This window comes from Trichosurus vulpecula, chromosome 9, assembly GCF_011100635.1.
Source record: "Trichosurus vulpecula isolate mTriVul1 chromosome 9, mTriVul1.pri, whole genome shotgun sequence".
NCBI classification, from domain to species: Eukaryota; Metazoa; Chordata; class Mammalia; order Diprotodontia; family Phalangeridae; genus Trichosurus; species Trichosurus vulpecula.
In genome coordinates this window covers 192,233,604-192,250,987 of record NC_050581.1, presented here as the reverse complement: position 1 = coordinate 192,250,987, position 17,384 = coordinate 192,233,604, and the positions used below count along the sequence as shown (strand labels likewise).

At 44.2% G+C, this 17,384-nt stretch overlaps 1 protein-coding gene across 2 annotated transcripts in view; it reads right to left on the bottom strand.

The window, feature by feature from the left end:
* The window catches only part of WDR48 (WD repeat domain 48), a 52,802-nt gene that overhangs the window by 23,468 nt on the left and 11,950 nt on the right, over positions 1 to 17,384 (bottom strand). For both annotated transcript variants that reach the window (XM_036738028.1, XM_036738027.1), the window contains exons 2-8: positions 10,328 to 10,468; positions 7,032 to 7,110; positions 5,863 to 5,945; positions 5,609 to 5,738; positions 1,941 to 2,029; positions 1,518 to 1,619; positions 348 to 572 (exon numbers count right to left, since the gene is read on the bottom strand). In XM_036738028.1, coding sequence (XP_036593923.1) covers positions 348 to 572; positions 1,518 to 1,619; positions 1,941 to 2,029; positions 5,609 to 5,738; positions 5,863 to 5,945; positions 7,032 to 7,110; positions 10,328 to 10,468 — 849 coding nt within the window. The remainder of the gene's footprint in view (positions 1 to 347; positions 573 to 1,517; positions 1,620 to 1,940; positions 2,030 to 5,608; positions 5,739 to 5,862; positions 5,946 to 7,031; positions 7,111 to 10,327; positions 10,469 to 17,384) is intronic.

The following is a 17,384-nucleotide window of genomic DNA, read 5'->3' as shown; positions in this document are numbered from 1 at the left end:
CCAGAGCAGAGGTCCTTAACCTTTTGTGTGTCATGGACACCTTGGGCAATTTGGAGAAGCCTACGGACCCTTTCTCCCAGACTAATGTACTTAAATGCATAAAATACAACACAATACATAAGATTACAAAAGAAATCCATTTTACTGAAAACACAATGATCAAGATATCTGTAAAACCAAGTTTACAGACCCTAGTTAAGAACCCATGACTGGGAGAATTCCTGCACTCTATTTTGTCTCTGCAGACAGTTTTTTCTTCCCTCCAGTGCCCAACCCCACTAGGATTCCATTTTAATGAGCTACAGCTTGTGCAACCATCATCATTTTCACACAGAATGTCCTCTTACCTTGAGAACAGGGGCTTTCTCTTCACAAATCAAGACCCGTATATCTGGGTTTCTCAAATCTGTACAATAAATCTTTCGGTCTCTTCCTCCAGAATACACATGAGTAAAGGCTTCGTTAACCTGTAAGGCCCATACTCCTTCATCATGCACTCGATAGGTTGCTATACATCTCTGCTGGCCAAGAGACCAGAGGCGGATAGTTCCATCAGAACTGCCAGAAAGGCACTAGATCAAACAGCACAACAAAGAATGGGTCAGGAGGCAGCCCACTCCTCCCACCCCCCAGGAACCTTGTGAAAATCTCTAAGGTCTCTGTGTCCAGCTCTAAAGCCCAAGAGTTTGTGATCCTGAATCTATGCAGAATGACACAGTTCAGATGAGACACTGCAAATACCCATCTGTATCAGCTCTCCAGAAGAAATTCCTTGCTTTGTTTTCATTTTTAAAATGCTGAACAAATCAAATAAAAAAATAAAGATGTGGGGATTTGGCATGTGAATTGAGATTAAGTTTTTTAAATAGTCTAGAGCTGACTATATATATTCACTTTGTTTAAAAAAACAATCAATCTATGCCATAGCAGATGAGGGGGAAAATTTGAGATGAAATGTCTTGGTGGGGAGGGGCAGCAGCTAGGTGTGCGAGTGAATAGAGCACTGGCCCCGGAGTCAGGAGGACCTGAGTTCAAATCCGGCCTCAGACACTTAACACTTACTAGCTGTGTGACCTTGGGCAAGTCACTTAACCTCAAGTGCTTTGCCTTCCCCCTCCAAAAAAAAAGAAAAAAAAAAAGAAATGTCTCTGGGACATTTCTTGGAGGAAATCTTTAAAACTATTTTAACAGTAATGAAAAAGTTAATACAAACAATAATTTTGCTGTTGTTCAGTCATTTCAGTCATGGTTGATTTTTCATGACCCAATTTGGGATTTTCTTGGCAAATACACTGGAGTAGTTTGCCATTCCCTTCTCCAGCTCATTTCACAGATGAAGAAACTGAGGCAAACTTAGGGTGAAGTGACTTGTCCAGGGTCACACAGCTAGTAAGTGTCTGAGGCCAGATTTGAACTCATGAAGTGGAGTCTTCCTGACTCCGACCCAGTACCCTGTGCAGTCTGGTGCCCCCAGCTGCCCTTGAAGAGTATCCAGATGAGCAAATTAAACCGAGCACCTGAGTCCCGTCTCTGTTCAGCAGCAAAGCTTTCACATTATCTGTGTGCCCTTTGAGTTTCATAAGCTTGGCGCACGTTCTTGGATCCCAAACCCTCAAAACCTGTGAAGTGTAAACAGAAAAGAAGGACACAGGTAAACTCCACAAGTCACCACATTTAAGATGTAAAAAGCACAATCACAACCATGTCATGAAAGCTTTTTTATGACCCGCGTGACACACACAACACACACACATGCACGCGCACACACATGCACACACACACGTATGCACGAGCACGCACAAATGTACGCACACACATGCACACGCATATGCACACACACACGGCCCCCCAATATGTAAGTGCCACCGGCCAGCCTCTTTTCTTGGTTCCCAACCACTCAGTCCCTGGACACAGATAACAAACCTGCGCATCCCACTGACCTTCTCCGTGGACCCGGATACAATGATTGTTCCCAGCTGATTCATTGCAAGGCTATAAATGGAATCTTTGTTCCCACTTAGAGAAGAAGCTATTGGGGGACAGGGGGAGGAAGGGGGAAAACAGAACTAAGTGTTACCAGTCACCAGGAGTTAGCCAAAACTCTAACTGTAAAGGGCAGTTTAATTTAGAAACCAATTACAATGTCATCTTTATAATTGGCTTTTAGGGAAAAACAAAAAGATCTAAAGAAAGATGCATTTTAATAAACAATCTTTATTGGTTTCACTAAAAATTAATATTGTTAGAAAAATGTCCTTTTTAAAAACCTCAAAACCTGACCAGTTGGAAAATAATTCACTTGATCAAAAACCTATTTGCTGCATCTGCGCCTGAAGTGCAGCAGCCCTGCCTCATCACAAATGGTTTGCGGGAGCTGTTTCTGGGTCCTCCAACACTAGCTGACCCCAGTGAGAAAGGCATTTAACCCACACAGGCACCATGTTCAAGAAAAGAATCAATGAGATGAAAAAAGGGAAAACAGCCTTCTCCATTTTCTTGGACAAAACAGAATTTTAAGTATGATAAAGAGGAACGATTTTTGAATCAATCCAAAAGCCTGTCCTGTCTACTTACCAAGTTACCCCATTTATTAATAAAACAAAGTCTTTACTGTTCTATGAAAGTGGAAGGGTCTGATGAGCACCTCACATCAGCTCACTCAGGACCAGCCTATAGAAAGCTTCATTACCAGGCAGGATGCAAGGATGCAAGGGGGCTGTAGTGACTTCCAAAGATTCTCTGGAATATGAGATTAGTCTGTGCTGGCAGAGAAAGGCCTCACCTGGAGGTAATGCCAGGGTCTTTCAGGTTAGAGATAAGAAAAAGAGAGGCTCCCTGGGCCAGGCTACAGGTATATGAAGACCAAGAAAGATGCTGGCTCTGTCCTGGGGAACTTTACTAAGACATGTACAATCACTAAAATGTGGAGGAGAGGAATTTCAGCTGGGGGCGTGACAGTGAGGTCCGGAGCCAGCAGGGAGCCCCTTTGGGGGATTTCAGCTGACAGACAGAGATGGAAGCAACAGGACCAAGCTGGAGAATGGGCATGATGAACTCAATGAGAAAGTCTGCAGAAGTAGCTGCGGAGGGCTGTCTGCCAGAATGGGGCACTAATGTTGATTGGAGGGCAATGAGGATGCATTGAGCATGAGAGTGCTGTAAGGAGAACTGGGACTGCATTCACCAGCACCAAAGGTATAGGTTGTGACCAGCTCTGGGCTAAAAGAGGGGTCCAGCTCCATACCTAGTCAAGTACCGTCAAGTCTGGGCACTGGGCTAAGTGCTGGAGATGCAAAAAGAAACAAAACGCAGTCCCTGCATTTGAGGAGCTACAATCTACTGGGGAAGAAAAATATGTAAAAACAAGCTACGAACTGGATAAAGAGGAGCTGATTAACAGAGGGAAGGCACTCAAGGTAAGACGGGTTGGAGACGGCTTCCAGTACCAGATGAATTTTAGTTGGGACTTAGAGGAAGCTAGGGAGGTCAACAGTCTGAGTAGAGGAGGGAGAGCATCCAGGCATGGGGAACAGCCAGAGAAAATGCTCAAGAGATGCAGTATCTCGTTTGTGGAACAGCCAGGAGGCTGGTGTCAGTGGATCAAAGACGACACAGTAGAGAGTATGGTGGAAGAAGCCTGGTTCTAGAATGAAAGGATCAGGTTAACCTGGATTCTGGAATGATTCTGGAATGCGCTTACTGGGGCAAATTCAAAGTGAACTCCTCAATCTTATGAAGAAGATTCCCCCTCATCACTCCCAGCATCATCAGGCTTGAACATCCAAACTGCTTGGGACAAACCCAAACTCCCCGGGCCCTGTTCCTATCCCTTGGGTTGGCCTCCTGGATGAGAGTTTTCAATCTCCGATAGTCTTCCAAAGTTTATGCCCTAATGGGATGAGAGGGAAGGCTGAGGACCTACGGATGAAAAACATGAGTCAGAAGGTCTCCAGGAGATTTTCACAGCTGTCTCATGACAACTGGGAATGTGCATGACCATAGACTGGAAATGTACTGACCGACCAGGAACGATGGCTTTTGGCCTGGAGGAGATCAATCTAAAAGAATGGCACTTTCTTAAGGAAACAGCAGCAGCTTTTGCAGCAGCACAGGACAGAGGCAGAGAACGCCAGTCAAGGCCCTGGTTCGAACCAAGAGTTGCGGACACTAAAACCTGAGCAGCAATGAGGCAGAGCCCTGGGGATGAAGACCTTGCTCTTCACTGTAGTGTGAGTCATGTGGACTGTGCAAGTCTGGGGAAGAGCAAGGTGTGACCTAGCCAGCATGAGGATCCCCACTGTCTGGTTGCTCTCTACCTGAAGGTCATTCTTTGCACCCCTGCCTATTTTCTGCCACTGTGACCATCACTGCAGACACACAAGGGGCCTCAATGACACTAAAAACCACTTTGCACTCTGTCTGTTTCATGAGTTATATAGAACTGAACTTCTGGCCAGCCTGGGGATAAGCCTCGCCTTAGTCCGTCTGGCTGGTTTTCTGACCAGGCGCTCTTTCCCTGGGTCTGTACTCAAAGACCTTTCGGGTTAAGAGAGCTCATCAGAGCTTAGATGTCCTTCAAGAACACAGGGTCACCTCCATGCTAAGATGAGGCATTGAGGCAGAATTTCTATAAAAGTTTCCCATAACAATCTTTCAGACAATGATTACATTAAGCTTTTAACTTTACTCTTCACTAGTTTTATTTTATGCCAAGGGCTCCCAAACTTTCTCCTTGTGTCTCGGTAATTTTTCCAAGGACTCCCCATGCCAAAAGAAATACGTATTAAACAGTTAGGTCAAAAATGGAAACTATCCTGTAGTGCTCTGTGCACTCCCGGTGGTGCCTCAACACAGAGTTTGGGAACCCTGGCCTTCTGCCATCACTTCAGCTGACCTCCTCTGCACCCAATTCAGCTGTCAAAAGAATCACAGGATAGAAACCATATGTTCTAAAAACTAAAGGGATAACTATTAAGGATTAGAATTTTTTCCAAGGTAACAAAGTGAGTTAGAAATCCTATTGTGAATTTCTAATCTATTTCTCATGTGAATCAGGTGGTTGATGTAAGGACTTGACGTAGTAGTAAAAGCACAAACAAGTAACTGTATTTTAAGCTTCTAGCATGCAGAGGTTACCTACAATTCTTTCTTTCTATAGGACCTATAAGACGGACCTGAGAAATGAGGTACTGGATGAATACTTCAGAAAGATGATGAACATAACCTACCATGGACTGGATGGATTCCTAACTTTAAAAGGTTGCTTTGCACCTCCCAGAGGACTCATACACTCCACAGAACCTTTCCCTCTATCCCACAAGTATTTTCCATCTTGCCATTTGGCTAAGGGCTCTTAGCTACATATGCAACAATCTTTTCCCATCCCCAGAGTGGGCTACTTTACATTTTCCTGATACGCTATTATCACCACCAACAATCATTCATGTAATGCTTCCCATGTGTGAGCCACTATAGGGCTACAAAGAGGCATTAGATATGGATTTTGACTTCAACGCTCCCAGGCCAGTTAGAGAGTTAAGACTGGCATTCATGGGAAAAAGCGCTACAAGCACAACTGCAGGTTGACAGACTTTCGCCAGTGGATTACTTGTGACAGTGTTGTTTGAGGCAGTCAGTGCTGTGAGAGTGTTAACATCCCAGAGGAAGATCTGTCTGTCCAGCCCAGCGGAAGCCACCAGCTCCTTGTCCTTGGCATAGGCTAAGGCTTTCACGTAATCCTGCAGCAGAACAGAGAAGCCAATGAAGATGAGGGGCAACAGTGAGAAGCAGATGTGTCAATAGGCCTACAGCTACTTCTTACACTCCAGAGCAAAGACATGAAAGTCCCCTAGAGGAGCTTACCTTATGTGTCCTTAATGTGGACATGCAAAACCCCTTATGGGCATTCCACACTTTCACTGTTGTGTCAGAGGAAGCAGATATTACTAGAAGAGGCAAAAAAATGGAAATGGACAAAATATATTAGCAAGGCTTACACATGAAACTATGAACTATTCTGAGCTTCTTCCAATTAACACAGTAAGAATAATGTAATGATATTCTAAAATGCCCACTAATACTAGCAAAATAAAAGGCATCCCATGAGACGATACTTCGTAGCATCAGTTATGTCTAAAAAACTGACTGCATGATTACAGGAGTCAGGAAGGGCCGAGCATCAGCAGTGCATGTGCCTGCAATGCCTGTGTCACCAACGGTCAGCCAAAAGGGCACTCTTAGGTTTCAGGGCCAGAAACAGAATTTTCAGAACATGGAGGTGATGGTTTCACGGTACTCAATACTCACCAGAATACAGAGAAGGTATTATGTCAAATTCTCTGTACTATATTTTAGGACAGATTATGGAACACACCCAGGAGGGTGAACAGGATGGGGAGGGACCTCAACCTATATCACATTAGGTTCATTTGCAAGAACTGGGGATGCTGAACTGTAGAAGAGAAGACAACGGGTATTGAGGAAAATACAACAGGCGTCTCCAAGTATCTCAACAGCTGTTACACAGCAGAGGGATTGGACCCATTCTGCATGGCTACCCTCAGGGGACACACTTCAGCTCAGCATAAGAGAGAATTTCCTAATCATCACAGCTGTCCACACATGGAATGGATGGTCTCATGATGTAGTGAACTCCCTGTTGCCAGAGGTATTTGAGCAGAAGCCTGATGACCACTGGTGATTTGCACTTCAGAAAAGGGGTTGGATTAAGTGGCCTTTAAGGTCCTTCCAAATCTGAGATTCTATGATTTTTTCGGGGAAAGTTTTTGCATAACAAAATTACTTCCATGTCTCAGAAGATGCCCTACAAAAGTAACGGCTGTTTGTAACAAATCTGCTACAAGAAAACTCAAAGTAAGCAGCAAAATATCTTGAGAAAATCAAAGCCAAAATGAATACATAAATGTATCTTACTAATTTAAAATATAATGCTTAATAATGTTTCTAAGAGGAGCTGTAACCATGAACCGAACACTCTGAAATGCCCCCCACCACCATCAAGAAATACTTACATGTTTTCCCATTACAACAAAGTACAATATCGTTTACCCAATCGGTGTGGTGTTCCATAGATGCTATGTAGGGATCTTGCTGAAACGCAAAAAAAAAAGAGAAAGATGATGTCTTCAAGTTATGTGTCTGGAGGAAACATTAAACAGGACGGGACTTTAACAGAAAGACTGAATTTGAAGGAAAAGAACCAGGCAGGTGATTGAAGTTCACTAGATTAAGGGATCTGAGAGGCAGCTCAGCAGTTATCCAGTCTAGTCCATACCTGAAAAAAATCACGCCTGCGACATATTTAACCTCTCTGAGAAGACCTCCAAATATAGGGGAAGCAAAGGCTTCACTAAGTCCTCATTCCCTCAAACTATGCTTTGAGTCTGGCCAGCCAACTAATCTCTTTTTAAAATTTTTTTTTCTTAAAAATTTATTATATATTGATTTTAACATTTAAAAAAATTTTCAGTTCCAAATTCTCTCCCTCCCTCCAATCTCTCTTCATCCACTGAGAAGGCAAGCAATACGTTATCAATTATATATATGGAATTTTGCAAAACATATTTCCATATTAGCCGGGCTTCAAATAAAAAAGCAAGAAAAAGAAAGTGAAAAAACTTGTACTTCAGTGTGAGCTCAGAGTTCATCAGTTTTCTCTCTGGAGGTGGGCAGCATTTTCCATCCTGGGTGCTTTGGAATTGTCTTGGGTCAGTCTTGGTCGGAGTAGCTGAGTCTGCAGTATATGGGGTTTTAAGAGAGGACTGGCCCCTCTGGCATGAGGGCTGCTGAGCCCTTTTCATGGCTGCTTCACCCAATCCTCGCCTGTGGCTCCACAATCTTGGCAGATGGGCTGAGCCACATTAAGGGTGACCAATAGGCCTCCGACCTGTCGGTGAGTTAGAGGGATGTCTGCTCCAAGCACGTGAAGACTAGTCTTGGTAGAGTGGGCAGATGAGGCCAACTTGTTCCAAGGGCCATGAAGGCGGCTGAAGAAGGTACTGTGGAGGCACAGGCTTAGTGTTTGGTCAGGCAGGTGTCAAAGATGCCAAGGTCATCTGCTGCATCCAGGGCCATTGCCAATCATCTTGACTTTTGTCCTGCCACTGGACCCAAATGACTCAGGGAGAGTGAGGCTGATGACTTCATGCAACTTTGCCTCACTTAAATCCAAATGAGCACAAATCAAGACATGACCCATGATGTCATCGGTTCTCTTTGAAAATGAGAATGCAAGACAAGCACCACCACCTGTTCTCCTGGTTGTGCTCACTTCGGTTTGCATCAGTTCACACAAGTCTTCCTGGGTTTTTCAGAAACCATCCTGTTCATCATTTTTTATAACACCACAATATTCCATTACAATCATATCCAATGCTTTACTAAACTGTAGGTAAACTACATCCAGAGCATCCCTTTAAGTCATACCAGTTCAGGAATTCTGTAAGAAGGAGATGAGATGACTCCGGCAGGACCCACTCTGGTTGACACCATACTTGTTCTCAGTGACTACAGCTTCCTTTTGTCAGTATTTCTCAATGATCTCTTTAATAATCCATACTAGAATTCTGCCAGGAATCAAAGTCAAGCTTTCTGGTTTGTAGTTTGCCGACTATTTTTTCCCCTTTTTTGAAAATCAGGACATCTGCCCTTCTCTAGTCTTGTGGTACCCTCTCTCTCACTCTCTGAGGTCTTTTGAATATCAGTGACAGTGGCTCAGCAATCACATACATACATTTTTTCAGCACCTCCTCCTCCCCTACCCCAGCCCCAAACAGTACAAAATGGGCAGATGCTTCAACAATTTCACAGCCCACGCCAAACTTCCTGGCAATGCTTCTCCTTCCAGCTCCTTTACCTCTGCCCATGCAAAAGGGAATGCAGAGTCCCCAGCAACTGGGCCTTACCATTGGCCCTGCCATTATACTCTGTCACTGAGGCTGACTTTTCAACCCTCCTTGCAAGCAAATATTTTTACGTGTTTTGTCCCCAGTTACAATGATGACAACAGTAGTTAGTATTTATTATACAGCCCTCGAAGCGGGCAGAGTAGGCGCTGTCTGAATATTCTGATTCTGTTTCTAGCACTTAGGCACAGCGCTGAGCATACAGTAAGAGCTTAATAAAACATTCATTCATTTATTCACCTGAGTCACTAATTTAGCATGAGGACCAGAGCAACCAGCTGTTTTCTTACTGTCTCCTTACTTCCCTTGTTAGCCATTTTTATTGTCCTCTCCTATACACAGGTGATTTTTCCTCTTATAGAAATTTCTTTTGCATCTGTGTATATGCGGACACATATACATAGGTATGTATACATATACACACATCCATCCATCCATTCATCCATCCGTCTAAATATTACATTATATAACGTTCAGTGAGAAAGGCACTCTATTAGGTGCTAGAGATACAAAGAGAAAAATCAAACAGCCCCTTCTAAAGAAATCTGTTTTTTGATAACAGCTACAGCAAAGGTACATTTATTCCAAAGTTGGTCATTATGCTTACTTTTCCTTCCTTCTTTCATCATCTATTCAATAGTTATTAATTAAGAAATCTATGAAGTGGACCACGCTGTGGGAGTGTCAAGGGTGAAGGAGATACAGTCCCTGCCCCCTAGGAACATCCAACCTTGTGACTAACACAGACAATATTTATGCACATGAAAGAGCTGTGGGACAAGGGTTCAATCACATAACACAGGGACTCAGTGAGAAAGAACAATCAAGGAAGAAGGTTCGGTACAAGAGATGGGACTGAACAGGAACCTTGAAGCCTGGGTAGGCTTTGAAGTGCAGGTGAAGCCTTCCAATGAGGGAAAAGGCAGGAAGGGGAGAATGAGCAGATGCCCTCAGGGCAAGGAGGCTGGACACTGGCCTGACAGACTCTTGGGTAGAGCAGCAAGCTTTGTGGCTTATCCTTGCTTTTACTTGTCTTGATTTTTTTATCTTCTCTCTTGATTCATGTTAACTCAGAGTCTAGTAATCCTGGAAAGGGAAGAAGCTTCTCGGAGCCTTGTGTTGATACAAACCCACTGTGGAAGGATTCCCGCCACCAGGCTTATCTTTTTACAGCAGGAAGGAGCTCTTATAATAAACAGTCTGTCCTGTCCCTGCTAGCTCCCCAACCCTCAACCCCCGGGGTCATAGCAGCCCTGCTTCAGTCCCTCAGTGTATTGCAAAATCCCTTAGTAGCCAAAGAGCCTAAAGAGATGATGCTCAGACACACAACAAACTTAGGACATGTGAAAAGCACAGAGGCTGTCCTGAGGTGATGTGGCTAAGCTTCTGTGGCTCGGCCTTACCTTGTGCTGGCTGACACTCCATATTCTAATGATAGAGTCTCTTCCGGCAGTGAAGAGTCGGTTTAATGCTGGATCCAACTGAAGAGCATTGACTCCATTCCGGTTACATTTCTCTACTTCATCTCTAATGACATAAGACACCTAAAAGAGAGTCAACATCTGGCTTTCAGACAGTTCGGAAATACATGGGGAAATAAACACTGTCTACCAGGACCCAAATGAAGCCAGTGTTTGCTAATGAAATAGTCTTGTTTTTAATGCACAAGAAAAATTCCAATTTGGCTTTTATCCAACAAATGTTGATGTGATGAGGTAAAGGACAGAATCCCCTTAAGGAGGTTTTTTTGAGAGGCTGTGTCACATTGGCGCTACAAAGACACACATAGCAAGATGTTGGCTACTTGCTTCATCTACATCTTAGTGTTTATAAAGAGCTCCATGGAGATTGCATGGTATGACTAATATCAATTTCTAGGCTTTCTACTTGTTTCTTCATCTTCAAAGTGGGGATAAAAATAACACCAAGTCCACAGAGTTGTTGGAAGGCTGCAATGAGAACACATGAACCACGCGCGCCACCAAGTCCAAAGCTCTTCTTGTTGCTGCTGGGCCTATTCCTGAGCACAACCTGCCACTTTTTCTCTTCATTAGCAATCTCAAAGATGCTAATGCCCACACATTGCTGCTCACCATGGGAGGAGATGATCAAAATCCTCCCAAATAAAAGAAGATTGCTTATAAACACAACTGAAAGAGAAGGCCCAATCAGGAAGCCCAACACTATGCTGTGCAGACCTGGGCCCTTGTTCCCACCAGGGGACCATGGGCACCTCACTTCACTTTGCCTGGAGGAACTTGAACACCAGTCTAACACTCCTCCCAGCTACATCTCTAGGATTCCAAAGAGGCCACCAGCCCATCCAACAGGTCCACTGGATGTCTGCCTGGTGAAGAGTAGACTTCCTCTGTGCAAAGTAAACAATAAAATTTCATTTATTTAAAAACTACTCTAGAATTCATAATTTCCATTAGTTCATATGAACCTGGCTCTCAAATAGACAAAACTATCTTGAAGTGGGACAAAATCTAGAACCTCATTCTGGGAGCTTGATGAATTACCCTGGTGGGTAAATGTTCAGGTGATAGCTGAGTAAAAGTCATAGTGACTTGGTTGTACTTCCATTTGACTTGGTGAGGAAGGAGGGAGTAGCTGAGAAATGGCTGTTAAATGTGGCAGATAAAGGAATGTTACTGTGCTTCTATATTCCTTCTCTGACACAGTGATGAAGGATGGCACATAAAATGACCACTGGGGCCCATGAAGGCAGGGCCATGGGCATTTTTTGTAACTTGGTAAATTTTTAGAACTTGTAGGCAAAAGTGGTTATCTTATGACTGCTACATTTGGTGATATTTTTGCCAATATAGTCAAAGCTGAATAGAGCTCTCAAGCTTTCTTTCTTCACGCTAAAGCAGCAATATCACAAAACAAGAAGGAAACTGATCTGGAATAGAAGTTTTTCTACTCATCTTAATCCCTCCACTGAGTGATGTCATATGAATTAGTACCCCCAAGAATTTTATGCCACAGGGTAAGGAAGGTGTGGAGAAAGGAAAGAGAGAAAAAAAAAGGAAGGGAAGAAGAGAAAAGGCAGGGAGAAAGAAAAATCACGGGTGAAAGCTTGAGATACCACTGGTGAAAGGATAAATGACAAATAAGGCCATGTATGGGTCCATGTGTGTTACTGGACTAGGCCACAAAGATCCCAGAGGGAGACTGAGACTCACAGAGTAAACAGGATGAAAGAGGCCACCCAGCCTCTGAGAAGCCATCACCTCGATAAAGCTCTCCCAACTGCGGCCATCTATTCTTCTTACACTTCCTAGAACCACAGAATCACCGATTTTGAGCTGGAAAAGACTGTGGACATCGCCTAGCCCAACCCTGTAATTTTACAGATAAGGAAATGCAGGTGATATAAGGAGGGATGTAGTAGTCTGGGTTCCGTGCTCCTTCCTTGCAGCCTATTGCCTTCCCTACTTGTGGCGACCTCTCATGATTGTGAAGCGTTTACAGAGGAGCTAAAACCAGCATCTTTGCCACTTCTTGGCCTGCCTCCTAGGGACGTCTGGACGCAGAAGGAACAATCTAATGCTTCTTTCATATGGCAATCCTTCAAATATTTGTCCCTTTCTCTGCCCCATCCCTCAAGCCTTCTTTCTTAAACAGGTCCTTCGACTTATCTTTTTAGGGCATGATTTCTAGTCCCATTTGCAGCCTGGTTTCCTGACCTGCTCCAGCACATCAGGGTTCTTCCTCAACTGGGGACGTGCTCTTGACAGCTGCCACCTCCCTCATTCTGAACACTGAGCTTCTCTATTAAGATCACACCAAGATCAAATTAGCTGTCTGGACTGCAATAAGACACTGTAGACTCCTACTGAATTTGCAATCCATTAAAATCTCCAGGTCCCTTTTGCATAACCTGTGGTCCAGTCATATTCCCCCAGGTCTGTACTTGTCCCCTGGCGCTGACACAAAGCCCAGTTGTGAGAGGGGGATCTAACCATCTGGCCACTTCTTGGAGCTCTCTGCTCCAGCAAAGGGGCTGAGAAAAACACGTGTCACTCTTTTTTTTCCTCTCTAGAACAGTGGATCCTGACATGGAGTCTGTGATTCTAGTTCTCTTTAATACTGAGGAGAACTATTTTACTATGCTAACGTTTCACTTGCAGCCCTTGGTACATCATTTTGTGCAATTCAACAACATGATCTGAAGAAGGGCCTGACTCCAGGCTGCCCGTGGGAGATAGAGGCAGTCAGCAATATACAAAAAGAAGGCTGAATAAGAAGCCTCTATCTCAGAAAGTCAATTGAGGGACCTGGTATGGTAGACCCGAGGGGGAAGGAACTGATGGGGCCAAATGGGAATCGCTCCCCCTTCCTGGGTGCTTTGCTCTAAGAACAAGGCCTCAAATCTCATTAGCTTCATTTGGCTGCCATGTAACATGGAGGCCTCACACTGGGCTTGCAGGCCACGACAGCACCAAGGACTTATTCACATGATCTGTGAACAGGCCACACACCCAGCTTTTTCTTGACCTGAGTGGCTATTGTTTGCTGCCCCATCATGCCATGTCCATGACCCTGGATTCATCAGGGTTATAACCAGCAGAGCACAAGTTATGACAGGTTCTCTCAAGATGGAAAATCAACAGCTTATGTATGATGCCACACATGGCGAGGGAGACTGAGTTGGGCAGCAGCAGACTGTGGATAAGGCTAAGTGTTTGGAGATAGCTGCTTATCACCAGCTGGCTGAAGATGAGGCTAGAGAAGTGGGGGGGGGCAGGAGGGGGGGCATTGGTCACCATCAGCAGGCTGTGTAGAGTCTGTCGCTGCCAGTACACTGTGGATAAAGTCAAATGGAGAGAGGGTTAGAGTTGGTCTTCGCTAGCAGGCTGTGGATGAGGCTGGCTAAGAGTAGAGAGAGAGGGAAAACTGGGCATGCCCAGCAGACTGTCCACTGGTGATCAGCAGATTCTTTGGTCGTGGCAAGCCAAGGAACAAGTAACAGGGAAAAGCGGCCCAGAGACCCGTGCAAAGTCTTTTCACTTCACAATAATGGGAGCAAAGAAACGGAATGGAAATAATTTTTGAGACCGCTATGAACTTTAAGCTAACTGGCGGAACTCCAGCTAGGAAATCTCTGCTAACGGCCAACGAGCCCTGAGCCCCGACACTCCTGACACAAAGATGTTGGAGCTCGATGAGAGAAGTTCACTCACAGGGTCTCTTCAGGGGGAGGCAGAAAGGCGCCATTTGTATTACTTGCCCAAAGGCACCAGGACAGCGCCATTTCAGGGGACTCATCCTGATGCCTTGCAGCTTTCATCACGAGCACAAGCAAAAAGACGACTACAGAGACACCTGAAGCTCAGGGGGCGACCCCCTCCCGGACCCTTTGGCTCAAGAGTTCAAAGAAAGGAAGACTTTACTTTTTTCTTTTTCAATTCTTTGCAGTCTCAAACTGACTGAAAGGTATAAAGAATCTAAGACTCTTCCATGTCTTGTTTGCTGATTATTGAGAAAAGGATTTGGCAGAACAAAACTCAGCCTTGAAGCATCTCCTTCAGCAAGGCCTCTTCTGTGCACAGGTTAGGATCATACACCATCTGGCCCCAGATACTTATACCAACTATGTGACCCTGGGCAAGTCACTCAACCGCTATCTGCCTAAGTTTTCCTCACCTGTAAAATGGAGATAAAAACTAGCACCAACCTCATAGCATTGCTGTAAAGATCAAATGAGGTATTTTGCAAACCTTAAAGCCCTGTATCATTTCTATCATCATCTTCATCGTCATCACCATGGTCACCATCATCATCCTCATCCTCATCCCCACCATCACCATCAAAGTCATCGTCGTCATCCTCATCCTCCTTCTCATCATCATTACCACCATCCAGGACTCCTTGCCAGCTGAGTCCATAGAGAAAACTGTGATTATCAATGTTATGCAGAGTTCCCCAGTGTCAGAGCAGATGTTCTGGGCAGAGTCCAAACAGAAGGAGATTTTCTAGGGTGAGGCTGACCACACACTCTGGTCTGTGCATGACATGCTGAGAGGACACTACAGAGTCCCCTAAATAAGATTCACAAGGACTCAAAACAGTTCAGCCTAATAAGTCACACAGGAAAAACCAAGTGGATGAACACTGCCCTTTGCTTAGAACAGGACATGTAACTGGATGAAAAGCTCCATGCTTTTGGTCTATAAGCACGTCTCAAACAGACACTAAATCTGGACTAAGAGTTAATATGAGCAACAAGAAAACAGACTGCCTTGAGTTTGAGAGACAATGGAAATGTCTTCAATGATTCCAAGCTGTTCCCTGGACAAAACCCCCTCTTCAATTTAATTTCATAAACATTTATCAAGTGCCATTGTATGAAAGATACTCTCCTAGGCAAGGAGGATAAAGAGACAGAGATCTAGTCCTGGTTTCGAGTTTGTGTTCTACCCTGCTCCTCCCCCCGCAAAAGACAGATGCCTTTAGGGAGAAGACAACAATAATACCTAGGGGGAGGAAGAAGGGTGAATTATCAGGCAAGGCTTTCATGGAGATGGCACCCATGGGAGCCTTCAAGGGTGATCAAGATTCTGAGAGACATCATCCAAACTCAGTGACAAAAATAACAGAATAGGGCAAAGACAAATTCTCCTGATATTAGCAAATACTTAATTAAACTACTAAAAAAATGGGCAAGAATACAACCACTAAATTATCTGTTATTCAACAAATCAGCACTTTATTTTCGGTTTCTCAAAGGATCACTGACTCCCACACAATATTGGAAAGGACCTCAGATAGTGAGTTCTAGTTTAAACTCTATATAAAGCATGAATTCTATGCATATCACCCCCCCCCCTACTAAAGCCAGCCAGTTTCCAGGAACTTGGGAAACTATCTTCCACCCAGTGGTCACTAGTTCTGGTGCCAACCAAAACAAGTCTAATGATTTTTTCCATATGACATCTCTTTACTGAAGAAAGATCTAAGTTACTCTTCTTGAAGAGAAACATCCCTCCAACCAATCCTGGTATGGCACTGATTTCACCATCCTCACCACTCTGACTAACCTCCTCTGGCTCCAGAAATGAAGAGAATACTGGAACTAGAGACGGAATGGGACCAAGTAGAGTGAATTAAAGCTGCCCTTGTTCTAGGCGTTCCTAACATGGGCCGATGAGATTTCCAGGTGGACTCACACAGAAACCTTTAGGTCTGGTCTACACAAGCTAAATGATATGGCCACTTCCCCTTTCCTGTGTAGGAATCTTCATGGATCCCTAGTAAACTCCAACTCATTAGCTTTAGCCCACTATTCCAATTCCGTTCCTTTTCCCACCCATCAAACAGTGACTAAGTGCAAACTCTCTCTCTGTGTCACACACACACACACACCCCCTTTGCCAAGTACTGGACATGCAAAGACTGTGCAATTGGATGAACACATAGGTTGGAGCCAAAGCATCAAGCATATAGAGATGAGTTACTGTATCCTGTCTCCATGCCAAGTGTGCAAGAACAGACTGGAGCAGAGACAACCGGACAACAATTAACATGAAAGGGAACTGGAGGTTTTAGTGGACTGCACATTCAATCTGAGTCCAAAGTACAGCATGCTGGCCCAAAAACCTCATTCGATCTTGGGCTCCATTAGCAGAAGTATCAAGTTCAGAATGAGGGAGGGGAGACCTCCTCAAGTTATATCAAGAGTATTGTTCCCCGCCCTGGTTACCACAATGACAAAACAAAGTTAGAGGGTGGTGAGCTTGGTGACGGGACTCAAAACCACACGATAAAGAGGAGAGTCAGTGGAGAGAATGGCATACATGTGACTTGGAGAAGAGAAAACTCAAGGGGGTTTGAAAACTCAAGGTTTCAAATATTGGAAGGACTATCACATGGAAAAAGATTTTGCCTTGTTTTGTTCAACCTTACAAGATAACGTGGTGCAGCTAGGTGATGCAGTGGATAGAACAGCATCCTGGAGTCAGGGACAGCTGAGGTCAAATCCAGCCTCAGACACCTACTAGCTGTGTGACCCTGGCCAAGTCATTCAACTCTGTTTGCCTCAATTTCCTCATCTGCAAAATGAGCTGGAGAAGAAAATGGCGACCCACTCCAGTATCTTTGCCAGGAAAACTCCAAATGGGGTCATAGAGAGCCAGACACAATTAAAAATGACAAAATAACAAATAGGACAAAGGCAGAGCCCTGGGGAGAAGATAGAGAGGGACATTTCAGCTAAACGTTAGGGGAAACTTTCTTCCTAAAGATTGATGCTAAACAAAAGCAGAATCTAGAAATAGGGAATTCTTTGTCTCTGAAAGTCTTTAGGAGGAAGGCAGATAACTTCTTGGAGATTCCCTTACAACTCCTAAGATTTCATCATTTTTTAACCCAAGGACTTTATATTCTTTATTTCTGTTAAATTTAAACTTTAAAAATAAATTCCATCAGCCTAGTCTGCTCAATCATTTCATT